The sequence below is a fragment of the Quercus suber genome, unplaced genomic scaffold, assembly GCF_002906115.3.
Source record: "Quercus suber isolate HL8 unplaced genomic scaffold, Cork oak 2.0 scaffold_496, whole genome shotgun sequence".
NCBI lineage: Eukaryota > Viridiplantae > Streptophyta > Magnoliopsida > Fagales > Fagaceae > Quercus > Quercus suber.
Window position 1 is genome coordinate 272687 of NW_027069945.1, and position 21392 is coordinate 294078.

At 37.1% G+C, this 21392-nt stretch overlaps 1 protein-coding gene and 1 long non-coding RNA gene across 2 annotated transcripts; one reads left to right on the top strand and one right to left on the bottom strand.

The window, feature by feature from the left end:
• Window positions 1–327: 327 nt before the first annotated feature.
• Window positions 328–975, bottom strand: LOC112024005 (uncharacterized). The gene has a single exon (XM_024056650.1). The coding sequence runs from the start codon at window positions 973–975 to the stop codon at window positions 328–330; it is 648 nt and encodes a 215-aa protein (XP_023912418.1).
• A 15346-nt stretch (window positions 976–16321) lies between these two features.
• LOC136063190 (uncharacterized) lies at window positions 16322–18178 on the top strand. Its single transcript, XR_010624885.1, has 2 exons — window positions 16322–17174; window positions 17759–18178. It is a non-coding gene; the product is annotated as an uncharacterized LOC136063190 (long non-coding RNA).
• The last annotated feature ends 3214 nt before the right edge of the window (window positions 18179–21392 follow it).

Sequence of the window (21392 nt, forward strand, 5' to 3'; positions counted from 1 at the left end):
AGGAGCAAATAGAACTAAAAAGTGACCAATCGGGTTCTGCAAGGTGAAGTATTTTCTTTTCTGGCTCCTGAGTAGAATGCTCTTTCGCTACAAACAATCTTTTGATCATATACAAAATATTAGAATAGGTAACTATCAATTCGTTAACGTTATGTTGTGCCAATTTTTGTGCCCAACCGTAGATGCATAATCAAACCATCCAACAACAGACCAATATTTACCACCCCACCCAAAAAAAAAAAAAAAAAAAAAAAAAAAAAAAAAAAAAACTACCAACATGTCATTAACTTCGTTTGAAAACTTGGCCGAAGTCTCGGATTAATTCTGTCAACTGTGGTATCGGATTAGTTCTTTCACAATCATGATGGTTGCATGGACTTCTATAGTAGCATGCCAGATTTGTTCCAAACTTAATGTACTGCTACCCCAATCACTTAAAGCAACATTTGTAGATTTACCAAAAGTCTTTTCCCATTTTGGATATTTAAAAACAAACTTGAACAAATCTGGCAAACTATAAGCACTTAAAATAGGCTTCTTTTGAACAGCAGCTGCAAAAGGACCCAAGTCAACCACATTCCTACATTGAACCCCATAATCCCTTTGAAGATCACTGAGGTTGTGTTTGATGCTCATTCCAACGAATGTTACATCTGAAAGGTTAAGAAACTTGGCAAGGGAAGTGGGTATTTTCTTGAAGTGTGTAAGGTGGACAAGGAGGCAATCATTTTCTGAACATAGTTTCAACAATGCAACTTTGTCACTGACTAACCCATCACTAGTTGAACTGAATGACTTCTCTATATCTAAACCCACAACTCTCTCAAAGTTTTGACCTACATTGTTTTTTTCTGATTCCTCTACATTAAAAGTAGATAATAGAAACTTAAGGCCTTCTTCCAGCGCTGACTCATGGGTTATGACAGTTGTTTTGATGTCTCCGGCCCCTAAGTTACATGTATAAGACTTGGACATCTCTTAAAAAGAAGAGAAGAAAAAACTAAGGATAGAAGAAAATGAGAAACTAGATTAAATTGCATTGAAAACACAAGACAAGTGGTCAGTGGTGGCTACTTATAGTTATATGATATGAACCAAGCCATTCTTATCATCTAGTGCTAAATAACTCTGCTTCTTCGGTTGTAGCAATGCTAGAATTCCAAGACATAGTATGTTGGTTTCATGGGATACATTCAAAGTTGGGAAGCTACACTGTCTTTCCCTACTATACATGAATCTTTGAAGAGCAACTCCAAGAGTCACCTCCTGGTATACCGTGTGGTTATGAGAAATGAAAATAATTTATTCAGGTTACAATTATCTATTTCTTCTTTTTCCCCACTTGTTTCTGATAGTAATTTGAATGAATTTAGATTGTGCTGCGGTGTACCATTATGATCTCCAAGAAAACTCAGGGGATGCGACACCTTCATTTGCTGTAATGAATCTCATTCCTTGCATGCAATTTCAGTAAAAATCAGGATATTTGTTTTTCTCACACTGGTAGTAAAAACTAAACAGCATTAATATTATCAAGGTTCATAAGCACTATTATTATTTTTATGCTTTGTGCTTACACGATCATGTGGAATGTCTTTTGTTATTAAAAAGAAAAAAAAAAGGAGGAATGTCTTTTGATTCTTTATAATAAAAGAAAATTATTAATAAAATAAAAATAAAAAAGCAGGGAGGGGAGGACCCATTGTCATTGTCATGGGTGGTCGAGAGTCATTTTGCATGAGAAAAATATATTGGAGAATAAATTTCAATTTAAGCTTATAGCATTTATATCAAATGTAATTTACTTTTCCAACAATTAAGTAATTATAGCATTTATATCTTACCTTCAACGTAATTTCCAAAAACTTTTTCCCAAAATCTCATATCAAATATTCAAGAGTATCTTCATAATAGTGAGTAATACAAATGTATTCAAAACCATTTACCATCGAGAGATGCGCATTGTGGGGTGCCTAACACATTTTCCATATGTAATTGAGCTCCTGAGTCCATGGCCTCTGCTTCGAATTTTATTTTTATTTTCTATTTAGCTTAGGAGCCCTTAGGACCTTCTTTAGCTAATTTAAGAATAAAATCAATTAGACATATGTGACCAATCGTGCTTAGAAAACTAAGAGTTATCAATGATTCCATTAAAATGAACAAAAGATATAAGGGCGTGAAAATCTTGTATACATCTGGCATATATGTGGGGTCTACATGTCAATTTCACCTAAGTTTTGTACATCAAGCGTATAAGATATTTTCCCTAAAACGACATACTCATGCACACACATCATCCCAAGTATCACACACAAATTATCACACAACCATGTGCTTGTTGTCAAGGCCTCTAAGAAAAGGTCGTGTGTGGGGTCCATGCCATTAAGTTACAATGGAAAATGCTGATGGGCTAACGGCCCAAATAAAAAATTATTCTAATGCCACTTAGGATGCCATGTGTACCGCCATGTGTTCTAAAAAAAAAAACCCAATCAATGTGTAAACAACACATATTTCCTATTTAGGCTGTGTTTGTTTCGTGTAAAATGTTTTCCGGAAAATACATATTTTTCGGAAATGCTATTTTCCGGAAAAGGAAAATATTTTTAAGTGTTTGGTTGAATTATGAAAATTGTTGTGGAAAATTGAGTTCATGTGTTTGGTTCTATTAGGAAAATAGCTATTTTCCTACCATTTTTTCATTCCGGCGACAACAATGCAACAACAACAACAACAACAAGATTCCGGCGACAACAACAACAATCAAACTTTAAACAAACAAAAGTTTGGGTCTGGGTCGAACACTTTGGGCTTTGGGTTTGTGGGTCGCCGGCAGAGGCGAGCTTGAGCGGAGGCGAGATCGCGGGCAGAGGTGAGCTCGAGCAGAGGCGAGATCGAGCTAAGGCGACGCGGTGCTTGGTGTGGATCGGAGCTCGGATCGAAGGCGATCGCCGGCGATCGAAGGCGAGATCGAGCGAAGGCGACGCGGTGCTTGGACCGGATCGGACGTCTGAACTTGCTGCTGAGCTTGGAGCTTGGAGCTTGGAGCTTTGGTCTGGACCGGATCGGAGTACTGCTGTGTGAGAGAGAGCTTGGAGATGTGTTGCTGTGTGAGAGAGAGCTTGGAGAGTTGAGAGAGTTTTTTTCCGGAAATTGGTTGAAGGTAAAATGGAAGGTGAAATGCATTTCCACCAGATGAGGGCTTATTTTCGGTCAAAGGGTAAATTGATTTCCGTTGACCCAATTTTCCTAGGCAGTCAAACACATCAATTTTACGGAAATTGATTTCCGGAAGTAGTTTGAAGTTGAAACAAACACAGCCTTAATTTCTCTTGGTTTCTCTGGAAATGATCGCTCACAGAAGGGGAAAAAATGTTAAACCCCAGCCGACAAGAAAAAATCTCATTTTCTTGGCATCCAATAAAGCCCAGAACCCAAAACAGGCCTTTTGATTTTAACTTTTTTCAAAGAGCATAGTACCTAACAGTAACACACACTATAACAATCCATTATAATTGAATTTTTATGAAGAAAGCAAACAAATAAAAAAACAAAATAGAAGCTTTGCCATCTAAAGTCTGAACACATTGCCAAGAATATGAGATTTTCAGGGTGGCTGGAGTTTAATTCTTGGTTACGATTTATGAGTTTCATTTTTGCAAGTGTTTATTTCTAAAGAAAGTGCAAAGAGAAAGTGTAAAGAGAAGAAAAATTAGATTTAAAGTATTCAGCGGCGGCTCTAGATATATCTTTTAGGGTGGTCATTCAAATTTATGAAGTTGACAATGACCTTTTTGTAAAGAATATTTTCTTATTTCATCTTGATTATTAGGATGATAGGATGAGTCTTTTTGCAATCTATGAATCAAATTAATATTTTTCAAGTCAACACGAGTTCTTTTAAATAATAAATTTTAGGTGGAAGATGAATCTTGTGGTATACGTGATTTCTTTATAAAAAATTTATCAGTAATACAGCAAGAGAATGAAGGATAGACTATAAGTTCATTGAGCATATTGTTCCTTAGTGTAAGGACTCAATTTGAATTGAGTGTTGGGTTTTCAGCCCAACAAGCCCAAACAATACATTTATAGAGAGTGGGCTGACAGGCTTAGGTGCTGGCCGTTGATCACCATGCCCAAACTTCTCTTTAAAAATGGCTAAGTATTTTCTTACGAATGAGGGAATGCTCCTCGGCCTGTGGCCGAGGAGGCCCTTCTTTTTCCCTCTCCCCATTTGGCTTTACTAGCTCTTCTTTTATAGTTTTAATCTTCCTATCTTTTGCTTCCATCTGTTGATTGTCTATTCGCCTTTTTTTCTGGTCGTCCATCCCATCAGAAGCTTTATCGATACTCAAGTGGCTCACTCTGACCAACGTTATCCTGCCAAGGGGTTACCTCTCCATTAATGCGGCCAGGGAGGTTAGTTGAGTGCATTAAATGCGAGAGTGACAGCTTACCTTGGGGTTAGCCACTCCCCGAAATCACTCTTGTCAGGCCGAGGACAAGGTGTCCTCGGCGTGGATTCAAGAGATAGGCTTCCCCCCTTTCTCCTCAGAAATAGCTTGCGCTCCTCGGCATGGGCCTTGGGCCTGCTATATGAAGGACTGAGGCTATCAGGCCCACGGACCCCACACTTAGTATATTGAAGATTAGTGTTGCCAAAATTAAATCTTGAAAATCATCAATTGTCTCTTACTATTATAACCAAGTCATTAATTATTATTGTTAAGTGAACTTTAATTATTATTGCTTAGAATATTTTAATTTATTATTTATTAGTTTTTGTCTTAACTCTTTTCAATTATTTTATTTAACAATTCAACTCAACTTTGACAACTTATTAGTCTTTATAATTTATTAAGATTTCTTTTTTTTTTTTTTTGTGTTTTTTGCATTAATCTATCAAGATTTCAACACAATAATACAATCATTAAAAATAAAATAAAAATTGGCTTCACTTCCCAGTTCCCATTGTTTACACTTTACTGCCCACTTAATTATATATATATATATATATATATTTTCCTGAGGTTTAAGATCAACAAATTACTAATTTTCGTTGTTAGGCTTACTATTTTTTTTTAATCAGATTTTAGATCAAATTGTTGTTATTGTTTTTTTTTTTTTTTTTTTTTTTTTTTTTTTTTAAATTTAAATAGAAAAGCCAAGATACATGTTGGTGTTGAATTGATTTGTTATTGGGTTATCTAAGGGGGTTCAAAATTTCAATTTAGGGTGATCAAAACAAAAACTTTAAAAATATTATTATATGTAAAAAAAGAACAAAAACCAAAAGTCAGAGGGTTCATTTGAATCCATGAACACTATGTGGTGCCGCCATTGAAAGTATTTTGTACATGTGGATTGGGTTTTTTGTTTAATCCATGGGACAGTCCAGATGGCATGAGAATAATTTTTATTTGGGCTGCGTTTGGCCAGCCCGTTTTCAGGCATGTTCACGTTTGCGTTTTCTTTTTTTTTTTTTTTTTTTTTTTTTCCAGGCCGTGAATGTTGACTTACGGGTATGAACAGTGCAATACAGTACATCTACAGTGCACCTACAGTGACATTTTCAGTAACTTTGCAGCAACTTTTCAGAAATGGGTCCCACAAATCTCACTTTTCATCAATTTTTTTATTAAAAATAGGTCCCACGGTACTATTTACACATTTAAAAATTATTTTGCTACAGTATTTTTCAGTTTTCAGTTTTCAGTTTTCAGCTGTACCCAAACAGGCCCTTGGGCTATTAGTCATGTCAACATTTTTCACCTGTAACTTAATGGCATGGACCATTTTGACACAACACATAGAGATTAGAGACTAAATTAACTCATTTGAAATGTTAGAGACCAAATTGACACATTCTACAAAGATTAGGAACTAAATATATAATTTGCCCATTAATTTAATACTTTATTAGGTTCACGCAAAGTCGCAATATCAGTAATACAAGATAAACTTGGAAAGCAACACAGGAGAGGATGGGGTTCATGGCGTTTTACAGGTGGTGGACCAAATGGACCGAAATGTTTATCACAGTCTGCTCTGTCAAGGTAGCATATTTTCTTGCAACACCACACATTGAGCTCTTTAGCTAATTTGCAGAATGAAATATATATTTTGCTGCCCCTAATTGCAGCAGCCCTCCCAACTAAATTGGCAACATCATTCCCTTTGTAGCTAATGCCACTGTTTTGGTTGCCTGCTCATGTCATATTGAAAAAGTAGAGCAAAGTTACATCAACATAATTATTATAATGCAATAGATAAGTTATAGGCTAAACGACAGGAATTTAATGGCCTGATTTTACTTTAAACTAGTATTATATATGTTTGTGCGATGCATGAACATAATACTAGTTTAATATACATTAAGTCACTTTGTGCAAACATGGTATATAGTATATGTAAACTTTACTATATTAAAACATAAAATTATGATATATAATCTTGATAATTATTGAAAGTGCTAAGTTAGACACTTGTTGCAAATAGAAGATCACTAGGTGCAACTGCAAGGACTCAATAGAGTTTAATCTAAAGTAAATTATCTTAGTAATTACTGATAATGTAAATACTTTTTTTTTTTTTTTTTGGAGATAAAAGATAGAGATAATGTAAATACTTATTGCAAAGCAAAGATAACCGATTGGTGCTATCACAACTTGTGGGATCCAACTTTTATTATATAATATTTGATTTACTACAATATCACATTATATAATAAATATTGTATAAACATTTTTTTTTATGAGATGAATTATTTCTATCAAGGGGAAAAAAGATTGCATTCTTTAAGAGGAAGAAAGTGATAAGCTTTCAAAATGAACAAAAGATAAAATGGCGTAATCATGCACACACTACATCACAAGTGTCATACACAAATAATGACACAACTATACACGCGTTGTCTAGGCCTTTAAAAAAGGTCATGCGTGTAGGGTTCACCCTAAAATCCATTCCAGTGTGGTCAACATCTTCTAAAATTAATTTAAAACGAATTTTTTTTCTAAATAACAACAAATATTAAAAAATTTAGTTAAGTGTCACGTTTCAAGAGAATGTAGAAAACTAGCATCTCGAGTGTCTAAAACTCGAGTTCCAAGATAAAAATCGAGTTTTTAAGTCTCGATTTGTAAGCGGATAAGTGTGATGTGGAAAAAAATCCACGTGGAAATCGAGTTTTAAAGACTCGAGTTCCATAAACGCCGCTATAGAGCTTAAAAATGTCACTATAGGGCTTAAAAATGGAGTTACAAAAATTTTTGCAGGAAAACGCCGCTATAGAGCTTAAAAATGTCACTATAGGGCTTAAAAACGCCACTATAGGGCTCCCTAAACCCGGTATTAACACTTAGAAAATTTTTTTGCAGGAAAACGCCGCTATATGGCTTTAAAACGTCACCATAGGACTCAAAAACGCCACTATAGGGGTGATCAAAATAATTTTTTTTTTGCATGGAACTCGATTTTCAAAAACTCGAGATCCATGTGGCATTTTCAGTCCAACAACCCTCGCAAAGCGAGTCTTTAAGACTCGAGTTTTAAAATGATCTCGAGTTTCTAAAACTCGAGATGCTATTTTTCTTAATTCTTCGAAACTTTGCCTAACTTACTATATACTTGGCCTTTACGTTGTTAATCTGCCCATTCCCCCATTTAAAACTTTATTAGTAGGTTCTTGCAATGAAATTAGTTTGCAGAATGAAACATATATTTTGCTGTTCCTAATTGCATCAGCTCCCCCATCTAAATCGGAAACATCATTCCCCTTGTAGCTAATGCCATTGTTTTGGTTGCCTACACGTCATATTGAAAAAAATTGATCAAAGGTTAAAGGTACATCAACATATATATATATATATATATTAATGCAATAAATGGCCTATGGTTTATGGGCTAAACAACATGAGTTCTCTGACCTGATTTTCTCAAAATTTGAGGATGGTCATCAACATTTAAGAGGAATCAAATTAAATTTAAAAAATAAATAAATGATTGTATTTGTATTAAAAAAAAAATTGAATTGAGACTTTTTATATTTTCTAATTCTAAGTTTAGATATATGATTTTTCATGTAAATATAATAAATACAAAATTAGAGTGCATTGTAATCTAAAGCCTAAAGGCATTTGGCGTCAAATTATATTTCTATTATAAGGAAATTTTCCACAAAATTAAACTACAATTAGAATCTAACTTGAATTTATGATTGAGTTGAACTTTAATATATAAATAGCTGGTAACCTCATTAATACCATATGGATGCATTTAAAAATAAGCATATTATTTTAGAATCAAAATAAACATGATTAAAGGCATATTAACATTCTTGCCTAAGTTTGAATACTACTTAGTATCATTTTTATATTATTGTCAACTCTTTTTTTTTTTTTAAAAAAAACCTTGTAGTGATATTGTGGGGCCAGAAAAAACAGGTGGCCTTGGCCCACTCCAAGCCAGGCCCAATGGCCCACGCCGAGGATGCATGAAGGGTCCGAGAATGAAAGCGCGAGGACCAACCCCTGAGGAACATACCCGAGGATGACCCCGTCCTCGGGCGTCCGAGACCTCGGAAGAACACGAGCACCAACCCACCAAAGGAGACTCCTTGAATATCCGAGGAGGAGAGGGCCTAGTGCCACGCGTCGGCGACGGGAGCACGGCGAAGGAGCAAGCCTTAGGCGAGCTGTCACCTCTGCATTAAATGCGCTCACCTAACCCCCCTGGCTGCATTAATGGGGATGTAACCCCTTGACAGGGCAACATCGATCATGGTGAGCCACTTGAGTACGGATAAGACCTGTGATGGGACAGACGGTTAGAGGGAAGGCCAATGGATGATTAACAAAAGGAAGAAGGGGATAGGAGGAAGAGAACTATATAAGAAAGGCGAGTAAAGCAATTAAAGGGGGGGGGATTTTTTGGATCATTCAAGGGAATGACATAGAAAGACTTAGAGGTCATGTTAGTTTCAGGGAGAGGGGTCTCCTCGGACGAGTGCCGAGGAGCTACCCTTAGTTGTAAACTGGGCTCACTCCCCTTCAATGGAAGAAGGCGGGCTTGTATTCCGTTGCTAGTCTGTTAGGGCCTAAACCTTCGTTCCACTCTCTAAAAATGTATTGTTGGGGAACCTTTCTAAACTGAGTCCCTACAATTGGCGCCGTCTGTGGGAAGGATTAGTGCACTGGCAGGCGCAACGGGCGACTGTTCCTAAGTAGTTATTTTACAGAAGGTTGGTAGCGACGCATCAAAAAAAAAAAATTGCAGAAAAGTAGAAGATTCAACAGAAAAGAAAAGGAACTTCATATTATTTTATTAAACAGAAAGTACAAGATACAAACAGAGGCTCAGGCAGGCGTATTTTACAACTAACTTTACAAGCTAATTCTACAAACAGAGGCCCAGGTGGACCTGTTCTAAAACTAGCTAGAGGGANAACAACAAATATTAAAAAATTTAGTTAAGTGTCACGTTTCAAGAGAATGTAGAAAACTAGCATCTCGAGTGTCTAAAACTCGAGTTCCAAGATAAAAATCGAGTTTTTAAGTCTCGATTTGTAAGCGGATAAGTGTGATGTGGAAAAAAATCCACGTGGAAATCGAGTTTTAAAGACTCGAGTTCCATAAACGCCGCTATAGAGCTTAAAAATGTCACTATAGGGCTTAAAAATGGAGTTACAAAAATTTTTGCAGGAAAACGCCGCTATAGAGCTTAAAAATGTCACTATAGGGCTTAAAAACGCCACTATAGGGCTCCCTAAACCCGGTATTAACACTTATAAATTTTTTTTGCAGGAAAACGCCGCTATATGGCTTTAAAACGTCACCATAGGACTCAAAAACGCCACTATAGGGGTGATCAAAATAATTTTTTTTTTGCATGGAACTCGATTTTCAAAAACTCGAGATCCATGTGGCATTTTCAGTCCAACAACCCTCGCAAAGCGAGTCTTTAAGACTCGAGTTTTAAAATGATCTCGAGTTTCTAAAACTCGAGATGCTATTTTTCTTAATTCTTCGAAACTTTGCCTAACTTACTATATACTTGGCCTTTACGTTGTTAATCTGCCCATTCCCCCATTTAAAACTTTATTAGTAGGTTCTTGCAATGAAATTAGTTTGCAGAATGAAACATATATTTTGCTGTTCCTAATTGCATCAGCTCCCCCATCTAAATCGGAAACATCATTCCCCTTGTAGCTAATGCCATTGTTTTGGTTGCCTACACGTCATATTGAAAAAAATTGATCAAAGGTTAAAGGTACATCAACATATATATATATATATATATTAATGCAATAAATGGCCTATGGTTTATGGGCTAAACAACATGAGTTCTCTGACCTGATTTTCTCAAAATTTGAGGATGGTCATCAACATTTAAGAGGAATCAAATTAAATTTAAAAAATAAATAAATGATTGTATTTGTATTAAAAAAAAAATTGAATTGAGACTTTTTATATTTTCTAATTCTAAGTTTAGATATATGATTTTTCATGTAAATATAATAAATACAAAATTAGAGTGCATTGTAATCTAAAGCCTAAAGGCATTTGGCGTCAAATTATATTTCTATTATAAGGAAATTTTCCACAAAATTAAACTACAATTAGAATCTAACTTGAATTTATGATTGAGTTGAACTTTAATATATAAATAGCTGGTAACCTCATTAATACCATATGGATGCATTTAAAAATAAGCATATTATTTTAGAATCAAAATAAACATGATTAAAGGCATATTAACATTCTTGCCTAAGTTTGAATACTACTTAGTATCATTTTTATATTATTGTCAACTCTTTTTTTTTTTTTTTAAAAAACCTTGTAGTGATATTGTGGGGCCAGAAAAACAGGTGGCCTTGGCCCACTCCAAGCCAGGCCCAATGGCCCACGCCGAGGATGCATGAAGGGTCCGAGAATGAAAGCGCGAGGACCAACCCCTGAGGAACATACCCGAGGATGACCCCGTCCTCGGGCGTCCGAGACCTCGGAAGAACACGAGCACCAACCCACCAAAGGAGACTCCTTGAATATCCGAGGAGGAGAGGGCCTAGTGCCACGCGTCGGCGACGGGAGCACGGCGAAGGAGCAAGCCTTAGGCGAGCTGTCACCTCTGCATTAAATGCGCTCACCTAACCCCCCTGGCTGCATTAATGGGGATGTAACCCCTTGACAGGGCAACATCGATCATGGTGAGCCACTTGAGTACGGATAAGACCTGTGATGGGACAGACGGTTAGAGGGAAGGCCAATGGATGATTAACAAAAGGAAGAAGGGGATAGGAGGAAGAGAACTATATAAGAAAGGCGAGTAAAGCAATTAAAGGGGGGGGGATTTTTTGGATCATTCAAGGGAATGACATAGAAAGACTTAGAGGTCATGTTAGTTTCAGGGAGAGGGGTCTCCTCGGACGAGTGCCGAGGAGCTACCCTTAGTTGTAAACTGGGCTCACTCCCCTTCAATGGAAGAAGGCGGGCTTGTATTCCGTTGCTAGTCTGTTAGGGCCTAAACCTTCGTTCCACTCTCTAAAAATGTATTGTTGGGGAACCTTTCTAAACTGAGTCCCTACAATTGGCGCCGTCTGTGGGAAGGATTAGTGCACTGGCAGGCGCAACGGGCGACTGTTCCTAAGTAGTTATTTTACAGAAGGTTGGTAGCGACGCATCAAAAAAAAAAAATTGCAGAAAAGTAGAAGATTCAACAGAAAAGAAAAGGAACTTCATATTATTTTATTAAACAGAAAGTACAAGATACAAACAGAGGCTCAGGCAGGCGTATTTTACAACTAACTTTACAAGCTAATTCTACAAACAGAGGCCCAGGTGGACCTGTTCTAAAACTAGCTAGAGGGAATGGGGCTGAGGCTAGTATGCTCCAAGGCCACCAACAACTCCTTGTCCGGTGCGGCGGAGCTGGAACAAAGAGAGGAGCCGACGCAGGTGCTCCGGGAAGCCCCCCCATGATGTTCCCTTGATTCTCTCCAATCCTCACGAGCGTTGGCCGTTGGAGACGGCAACACTCGGCACCAGCCATGACATGATTTCGCGCGTCTCCTCCAGCGGGGTGCGCCCCGGGGAGGAGCGTTAGGTACTTCAGGGACATCCCTCCTGGCCATCGCGCATGGCACTATCAGGGTTACGCCAAGGCTCTGCCGTGCAGAAGTCTGGTGGGGCTGCGATCACGACGGCTCCTGGCGGGGCGGTAGGACCTTTGGCCTATGTGTCCTCACACCAACCCAGGCCGCCCCATATCTCCCAACTACGGTCACAATCCTGGCAGGGTTATTGAAGGGGCTCGGGGAGCTGAAGGGACGTGTTTCTAGTTGCGTTGGAAGTTCATAGAGTGTGGAGAAACCTTTCCCCCGGAAAGCCTTATATAGAGGATGAAGACTGGTGGGAATTAATCCACACAGAATTCGAAAAGAGAATTATCAGCAGTACTAATCACGAAGATACCAATCTCAAGGGGACCGTGGACCGCTGGATTTGTATCAATTCACGAGGATATTAATGAAGGCGTGACTCGCGCACCGAAACGTCAAGCGCGGAGCGCAAACGGCCAAAGGACGCCTCGTAAATGAAAAAGATGGGGACTTGAATGGAAGGCGAAAGACCTGCTTGCTCCTCAAAGAGTTCAGCTCGGCCATGTCCGCTAGGAGCAGCAGACACCTTTCCAGCGCGTCGGCCACGTGCGCGCCTTCACCCTCGTTGAAGTCCCTGAGGGAGGCATCATCCTTCAGGGGCTCCCCATGGAGCATCGGAGTCGGGAGCCAAGCCTGAGCCTCGGATGTGGTGTCGACGACCTGCCTGTCCTGGCTCTTGCCGCCTATCTTAAGTTGCTTGGATGGCCGCAGAGTGTTGTCCTCCTCTTGCGAGGACACCGTCTTATCCTCCATAGGCCTTTTACCCTTATCCTTCTTCTTCTTGGGGTTGGCAGACACGATCCCAGAAGGCAGGCCCGTCTGGGAAGGAAGAGGAGGAGGAGGGGGAAGCTTCTGCTGAGCAGAAGTCGACCTAGTCTTCGGAGGAGGAGGGGGAAGCTTTTGCTGGGACTTCCCCAGTTGGCCTTCAATCAGGTCCAACAAGTTGGTGGTGGGCTTCCTTTTGTAACCCATCGATGGCAGAGGAGGGGCTTCTGAAGTAAGGAGGTCTGCTTCGGTCAAACAAGGGTCGCCCAAGTCCCCGGGAGGGTCCTCGGACTGATCAAGCTGTACGAAAACGTTGAATGCGTCCTCCTCTCTCTCTGGATCCTCCTCGGCAGCCTCGGCGAATGCTTGGGAGGAAGAAGGGACGGCTACAGTAACAACTTCTGGTTCTGAGGGCTCTTCGGGGAACTGAAACCCGTCCTCAGTCACAGTAATCCTCTGAAGCCGAGGATCGTTGGCTCGGATCACGTGCTTTGGAACCGGGAATGATTTCTGGACAGGTTTATACCCCAAGATTTTGTGGGCGACCCTAACTTGATTGTCGTCCTCGTTTATATAAACCGACGCCCTTAGCACCTTCTGTAAATCTTCCCGGTTGACCAAATGGAAGTGGCGCTCAAAAGCACGCGGATCTGCAAACGGAAAGCACCACCGCTTTAGTAAAAAAAAAAGGGGGAAGAAAAAAGAAGAGAACTTGAAACCCCTCCTATTTCCCACTGCCCCACCTGGTATTCCCTCTGTTGTTGGGCAGTGAAGGCCATCGTGCCACTCCCCTGACACGATGAGGAAATCCTCGTTGGGCCCCTAGCTGGACTCAGGGAGGCACTGAATGAGCCGCACCCTGTCGTCCCTTGTCTTCAGGTAATAAGACTTGCCCTTAAGGAGCTGAAGGTTGTAGCACCAGTTCACGTCATGGTGGATCAACCTTAGCCCCATCTTCTCGTTCAGGGCGTCCACACAGCCCAGAATCCTAAAGACGTTTATCCCACACTGGGTAGGGGCCAACCGGAAGTGCGTGAGGTAGTCCCTCATCACCGGCCCCATAGGGATCGTCATCCCCCCTTCAAGAAAGGTAACAATGGGAATTACCACCTCGCCCTCCCGTCTGTGTAAGCGCCAATCCCCGTCCTTACAATATCTCAGACCTACATTGCCGGGAATTCTGTAGTCAGCGATGAATTTCTCCATCGCCTCCTCAGTATCGACGTATTTCTTAAACCTACCCATCCCAGTTGATGCCTAAAAGAACTAAGAAAGAACAGGCGAAGTAGAAGAAGGGGTAAAGAGGGAGAGAGCTTAGAGAGGGATAGAGCGACTTACTGGAAAGAGGAGGAGCTCCTCGGACAGGCTTTTTGTGTTGGAGATGTAAGTGAGAGTGTGTCTGAACTCAGGAAGGACGCGCGGGAATTCTGGAATTGCAAATAAGGAACGGGAAGAAGCGGTTCGTATGAGTATTTATACCCCAAATCGAAGAGTCATGCGGGTTTTCCCACCCATAAATGCGAGACAAACTTCCACCATTGGATTGGTAACGCCTCATTAGACGTGGGGAGCACAGAGCCGCCTGAATTTAATGATGGGCACGTTACGCGCTCCGAAACGTCAGCGACGTGCCTAGGGCAGATGAATAGACCCCAGTGCTGATGGGGGGTAAGGCCGAGGATGTCAAAATCCTTCTCCCCGCCCGAGGATGTGTGCAGCAAGATTTTGAGGGGCTATTGTGTGGCCAGAAAAACAGGTGGCCTTGGCCCACTCCAAGCCAGGCCCAATGGCCCACGCCGAGGATGCATGAAGGGTCCGAGGATGAAAGCGCGAGGACCAACCCCCGAGAAACATACCCGAGGATGACCCCGTCCTCGGGCATCCGAGACCTCGGAAGAACACGAGCACCAACTCACCAAAGGAGACTCCTTGAATATCTGAGGAGGAGAGGGCCCAGTGCCACGCGTCGGCGACGGGAGCACGGCGAAGGAGCAAGCCTTAGGCGAGCTGTCACCTCTGCATTGAATGTGCTCACCTAACCCCCTTGGCCGCATTAATGGGGATGTAACCCCTTGACAGGGCAACATCGATCATGGTGAGCCACTTGAGTACGGATAAGACCTGTGATGGGACGGACGGTCAGAGGGAAGGTCAATGGATGATCAACAGAAGGAAGAAGGGGATAGGAGGAAGAGAACTATATAAGAAAGGCGAGTAAAGCAATTAAAGGGGGGGGGGTTTGGATCATTTAAGGGAATGACATAGAAGGACTTAGAGGTCATGTTAGTTTCAGGGAGAGGGGTCTCCTCGGACGAGTGCCGAGGAGCTACCCTTAGTTGTAAACTGGGCTCACTCCCCTTCAATGGAAGAAGGCGGGCTTGTATTCCGTTGCTAATCTGTTAGGGCCTAAACCTTCGATCCACTCTCTAAAAATGTATTGTTGTGGAACCTTTCTAAACTGAGTCCTTACAGATATTATTTGATAAAGTATGAAAATTGTTCATTCTTAATTGTTTTATTCTAGAAATTAATATATAATTTGCTACTTCTTAACTTAATTTTTATTATTTTGATGTAATAGATTTATTTCACGTTTACATTTTTAAAATAAGATATCAACAACCAATTTTTTTCAGCAATGATAAAAAAATTATTGAAATTTATATTTAAACTAAAAATAATAATTTGAGAAACAGCCAAGTGATATTTTATTTTTTAATTCATTTTTATAAAAGTTTATTTTAATAAAATGAGTTTTTATTAAAATTTATTAAATGAATTATTTATAATAAAGTGGATCCGTCAATAATAAACTCAGGAACCATTTTTTTAATATAATGAATAAACTCAGGATTCAAAAGCACAAAATTGAAAGTATATGGGTTGATGCAAATTCTAGATGGTGTTTTTGCATTTTAGACTTATGTTAACTTGGCCTAGCTTTTTTTTTTTTTTTCTACTCAACAATATATATGAATATGATGAAGAATGAAAGAGAAATTGACGAAATGCAATACTTTTTGTCTCCATTGATATTAAAGAAAGAGAAGTATCGGTCATATTCATATCTTAGTTGGAGAAGCAACTCAGGTTTATATAGTGCCAGTTAATCAGGGACAATGTTACATTGGGGTTAAGGGGGCATGGCCCCACAAAATTTTATTATTTTATATACGTAAATTTGCATAAATAATTTTTTTTTTTTTTTTTTTTTTATGAGTTTAACTTCCCAAAATAATATGAATTCGCCCCCCTAAGAAATATAGTCTTCTAACTTCTAAGTTACGTAAAAATAAAAATGGTAGTATCTCATAAAAAATAACAATATACAAATAGAATATAATATAATTTTTATATAAAAGTTCTAATTAAATTCATTAATTTTTTTGAACAAATTTTTTTTATAAACCATTATAGTAGCCTTTTAGTTACAATACGCTAAACCTGTGACCTTTGGAAATATGGTGTAGCACGAATGTGCTTGACTCGGTGCTCTTTAGAGGCGTGTAGAACTTACCTATAAAAGAAACTACATAATAAATTAGTTGAACTTTTCAATAAAATTACTTATCAAAAAAATAAATAAACAAATTAGTTGGAAAAAAAACTTGCTGTCAAAAGGCATGAATCTTTGAGTTGGACCTTATCAAAAACTTATCAATATTTTGTTATAAATTTTAAGGATATTCATTTATTTTTAACTCTTGTGTTCCTTCTGTGTTTATCACTTTAGTCATAATGTCTTTATTATATGCTTTATTTGATAAATTCCCCTTTGATGTGCAGAAAACTACTAGAATTCTCTATGCAATGAGGTGTGCTCTTATGAACATCTCATTTTTCTAAGTGTTGACAGTTATACCATGTAAATGCAGATACTTTAGTTACCACTTGAGTTGCAAAAGGGACAATAAGAAATTCCTACAAGTTAGAAGTTGCCATGTTCAAAACTTAGGAATGAATAATCCAAACATGTAGACCAATTGCAAGATGCATTTGATTCTCTTTTTCAATTATTGCCATGATGGTATTCAAATATAGATTTGAAGAAACACATTGTAGTGGATTTCTTTGTAAATGAATTTTTTCCTTCTTATGATGAGCAAGTAGCAAAGTAAGTAGAAGTCAAGATACTTATAATGGATTTCTTTGTAGTTTTTCAGTTTCCTTTAGATACTTTACAACAAGAGACCTATTTGTAGTGCATGAAACTGGGTTGTATATCATTTCATGTTATCGTTATTATGAGGTAAAAAACACTATATTTAGCTCCAAGTGCAAGTAGGTGGTATGTTTTCTTTGGACCATCTATGGCATATACAAATAGAACTAATGAATTATTTATTTTTTCGTATATGAACTTATGGAAAAATGGTTTCATATAGCATTCAGATCAAGAGAGCAAAAATATTATAACATCCAAAATTTGCCCAATCAATGCAAAAAAAAAAAAAAAAAAAATTACATTAGTTTATGTATCACTTGTGTAAAATATGAAATTTCAAATTTCAAAATATTTTAAAATAAATGGCTAAGAGGGGGTCATATGTGATGTTTGTTCTACTGAATGACTTTCCAAGGCTAACTCAACTATATGGCCGTGTGCTAACTACTTCCTGGTATTTTAGTTTTCAAGCCATAACAAGTTTTGTCCATGTTTAAAAATTGTTTTGAGAAAATTCTGCAGATACATAATGCCTTTCATTTCTACATAAGTTTATCACTAATACAATCATCACATAATGTCTTGCTTTTTTTTTTTCCCTTTCCTTTGTTTTATTTTCCAATTTATTTTATTTAAGTTAACTCATTGCTTCTTCTTTTTCTCCTTAGAAAAATACAAAAGCATGTGCTTATAAAAACAAAGTTATTGACAATTGGAGGACATTGAGATCTTGTGTGGGAGGAATAGAGCTCCTAGAGTTGGTGCAAAATATATGGACGATGCAGTTGAAGCTATGATTGAGGAAGGAGAAAAGTGATGAATTCTCCTATTGCACAACAACACATCAACATTTGGCATCAATAAATTATGCAATTGAACCTTGCCAAAGAAAAAAGCGTAGAAAATATCCACTTTGAAACAATTTTTTAGTTTGAGATTTTGAATGTTGTTAAAAAATAATAAAAAAACCCATGTATTTTGGGTACTCCCTCTCTCTCTCTCTCTCTAAAATATTTTAGTTGGCAAGAGTTGGTGAGACATTTTTTTAGTTGGCTATGATGGAAGATATTTAATCATTTTCTTGTCAATTGGTCTATCAATGGCTTCTTTGTTTTGAATTTTGTGTAAAAAACATATATTTTGGATATTTTATCATCTTTGTTGAAATAAAACTTTTTAACGGAACTTTGAAACAATTTTTTAGTTTGAGATTTTAAATGTTGAGAAAAAACTCATGCATTTGGGTTCTCTCTTTACGTTGATATAGAACATTTTAGTTGCCAATAGTTGGCAAAAAAAAATTTAGTTGGCTATGATAACAGATTTTTAGTCATCATCTTGTCAATTGGATTATCAATGGCTTTTTTATTAGGTCATGTATTTATTAAAAAATGTTACTAAAATTAAAATGTAGAAGGTTTAAGAAAAATAATAATTGGAAAAAATATTTTATTGATTTTTAAATTGAAATCCAAATCCAAATTTAAGTATCCAAACAATAGAATTTCAAATCGGTCATTGTATAAAAAGACCCAAGCAAGGAATTTAAAAATCAACGGATTTCAAATCAAGGCTTTTTAAATCCATTAATTTTAAAATCAACGAGTTTCAAATCAAACAAATCGAGTGGTTGTATAAAATTTTTATTGTCATTTTAGTCTTGCAAATCACTGGTGGCTCTACTTGTATGTGAGGGTGGTCCCCTCACTTGTCAAAAAAAAAAAATATATATATATATATATATAATTATTTTAAATTAATATGTTTTATCATGTATTTATTAAAAAATGTTACTAAAATTAAAATGTAGAAGGTTTAAGAAAAATAATAATTGGAAAAAATATTTTATTGATTTTTAAATTCAAATCCAAATCCAAATTTAAGTATCCAAACAATAGAATTTCAAATTCGTCATTGTATAAAAAGACCCAAACAAGGAATTTAAAAATAAATGGATTTCAAATTAAGGCCTTTTAAATCCATTAATTTTAAAATCAATGAGTTTCAAATCAAGCAAATCAAGTGGTTGTATAAATTTTTTATTGTCATTTTGGTCTTGCAAATCACTGGCAGCTCTACCTGTATGTGAGAGTGGTCCCCTCACTTGTCAAAAAAGAATTATATATGCAAAAAAAATTTATGTAAATAATTATTTTTAATTAATATGTTCTAGGACCACCCTAACTTGAAAATATTGTATATATATTTCAAAAAAAATATTATTTACTAAATTAACCTATTTTGACCACCCTAATAAAAATGTTGAACACTTTTACTTGAGACTCATAAGAATTTGAGTTCAATAAATATAAGAGTAATGCTACATCCACAATATTTTTAGAATAAATTTTATGTGGTAAGCTATTACTAATTCTAATTTGGATTCAATATTGACATGTTTTACCCACCAATAACTGGCTAATAACTTGTTGCACAAGATTTGTTATGAAATTATTGTGGTCATTTTATTATTCTCATATCAGCATTTTTAATTTGTAATTTATCTTTTATTAGTCTTTTTTTTTTTCTTATTCTCATTGTTAATACAAAAAATTGTAATTTTTTTTAGGTTTAAAGGGTATTTCTTTCATTTTTTAGGTATTAGGGTCATTTTGGTCATTTTTTAGGTTTTAATGATACCCCAATAATTTTTTTAGAGTTTTGGGCTTATTTTGGTAATTTTTAAGTGTTTGGATGCGTTTTGGTAATTTTAGTATATTTAAGGGTATTTCCGAAATTTTAGAGAATTTAGGGGTATTTTTGTTATGTATATTTGTCAATTATTAGATAATTCGATGGCGTAGGGTTAGGTTGGCTACGACCATATGTAATATTAGTACGGCTTAATATGACAATGGAACAGTCAGATATGAGTATAAAAAAAAACAAAAACAAAAAAGAACCATTGACTGTAACAAAAATAGGGTCATGTGTGATATTGGTACTACCCAATGGGACAATGAAACCATCAAATATGAGAAAAAAATAAGGAAACCACCACTGTGGATTAAAGTACGTCACATGTGATGTTGGTACTGCACATTTAAGGATGGTATTCTTAAATGGAGAAAAAATATGAGTACAACCGAATGTGGCAAAAGTATGGTCAAATGTGATGTTAGTACTACCTAATATGACATGGAACAACATAACATCAAATGTGAGAAAAATAAGGAACCACCGAATGTGACAAAAGTACAATCATGTGATGTTGGTAATGCCAATGTGACAATAGAACTGTCAAATGTGAGGAAAAAATTCAAGTACACCGAATGTGAGAAATGTACGATCAAATGTGATGTTGGTACTGCCCAATGTAAATGGAACCATCAAATGTGAGAAAAAAAAAAGGGAATCACTGAATGTGATAAAAAGTATAGTCCTTGTAATGTTGAAACTGTACAATGTGAGGATGGAACCGTCAAATGTGAGAAAAAGTAAAGGAAACACCAAATGTGAGAAAGACTGTAACAAGAGATGTTGAAACTACACAATGTGAGAATGAAACTGTTAAATGTGAGAAGAAAGTAAGGAACCACTAAATGTGAGAACAGAATGTCACATGTGATGTTAGAACTACACAATGTGAAAATGGAATCGTCAAATGTGAGAAAAAAGTAAGGGAAGTCCAAAGAAGAACCACCATATGTGAGAAAGAATTTGTCACATGTGATATTGAAACTGCACAATGTGAGATAGAAACCATCCAAAGGTAGGAACACCAATGTGACAAAAGAACTGTCACATGTGACAAAAATAGAGCAGATGCATGCTGTACTGCTTAATATGACAATGAAACCATCAAATTTGAGGAAAAAAAAGGAACCATATATGTGACAAAAGAACTGTAAATGTGGTGTTGGAATATGCACAATGTGAGAATAGAACCATCAAATGTGAGAAAAAAAGTAAGGGAACACCAAATGTGAGAAAAGAACTGTTACATGTTGAGTTGGAACTGCACAATATGAGGATGAAACCGTTGAAGTGAGAAAAAAAATAAGTGAAACCAAATGTAGAAAAGAACTGTAAATGTGATTTGGAACTGAACAATTGAGGATCGAACGTCAAATGTGAGAAAAAAAAGTAAGGGACTACAACTGTCATCGTGTAATGTTGGAACTCACACAATATGAGGATGGAACCATCAAATATGAGAGAAAAGAAGGAACCACAAATATGAGAAAATGATCGTCCATATGTGATGTTGGAACCAAAATGTAAGATGGAACCGTCATGTATGAGAAAACAAGTAAAGGAACTCACCCAAATGTGACAAAAGAATTGTCACATGTAATTGGA

Excerpts from the sequence above, each read along its gene's own strand:
- LOC112024005 (XM_024056650.1), bottom strand. The coding sequence starts at position 975 with ATGTCCAAGTCTTATACATGTAACTTAGGGGCCGGAGACATCAAAACA.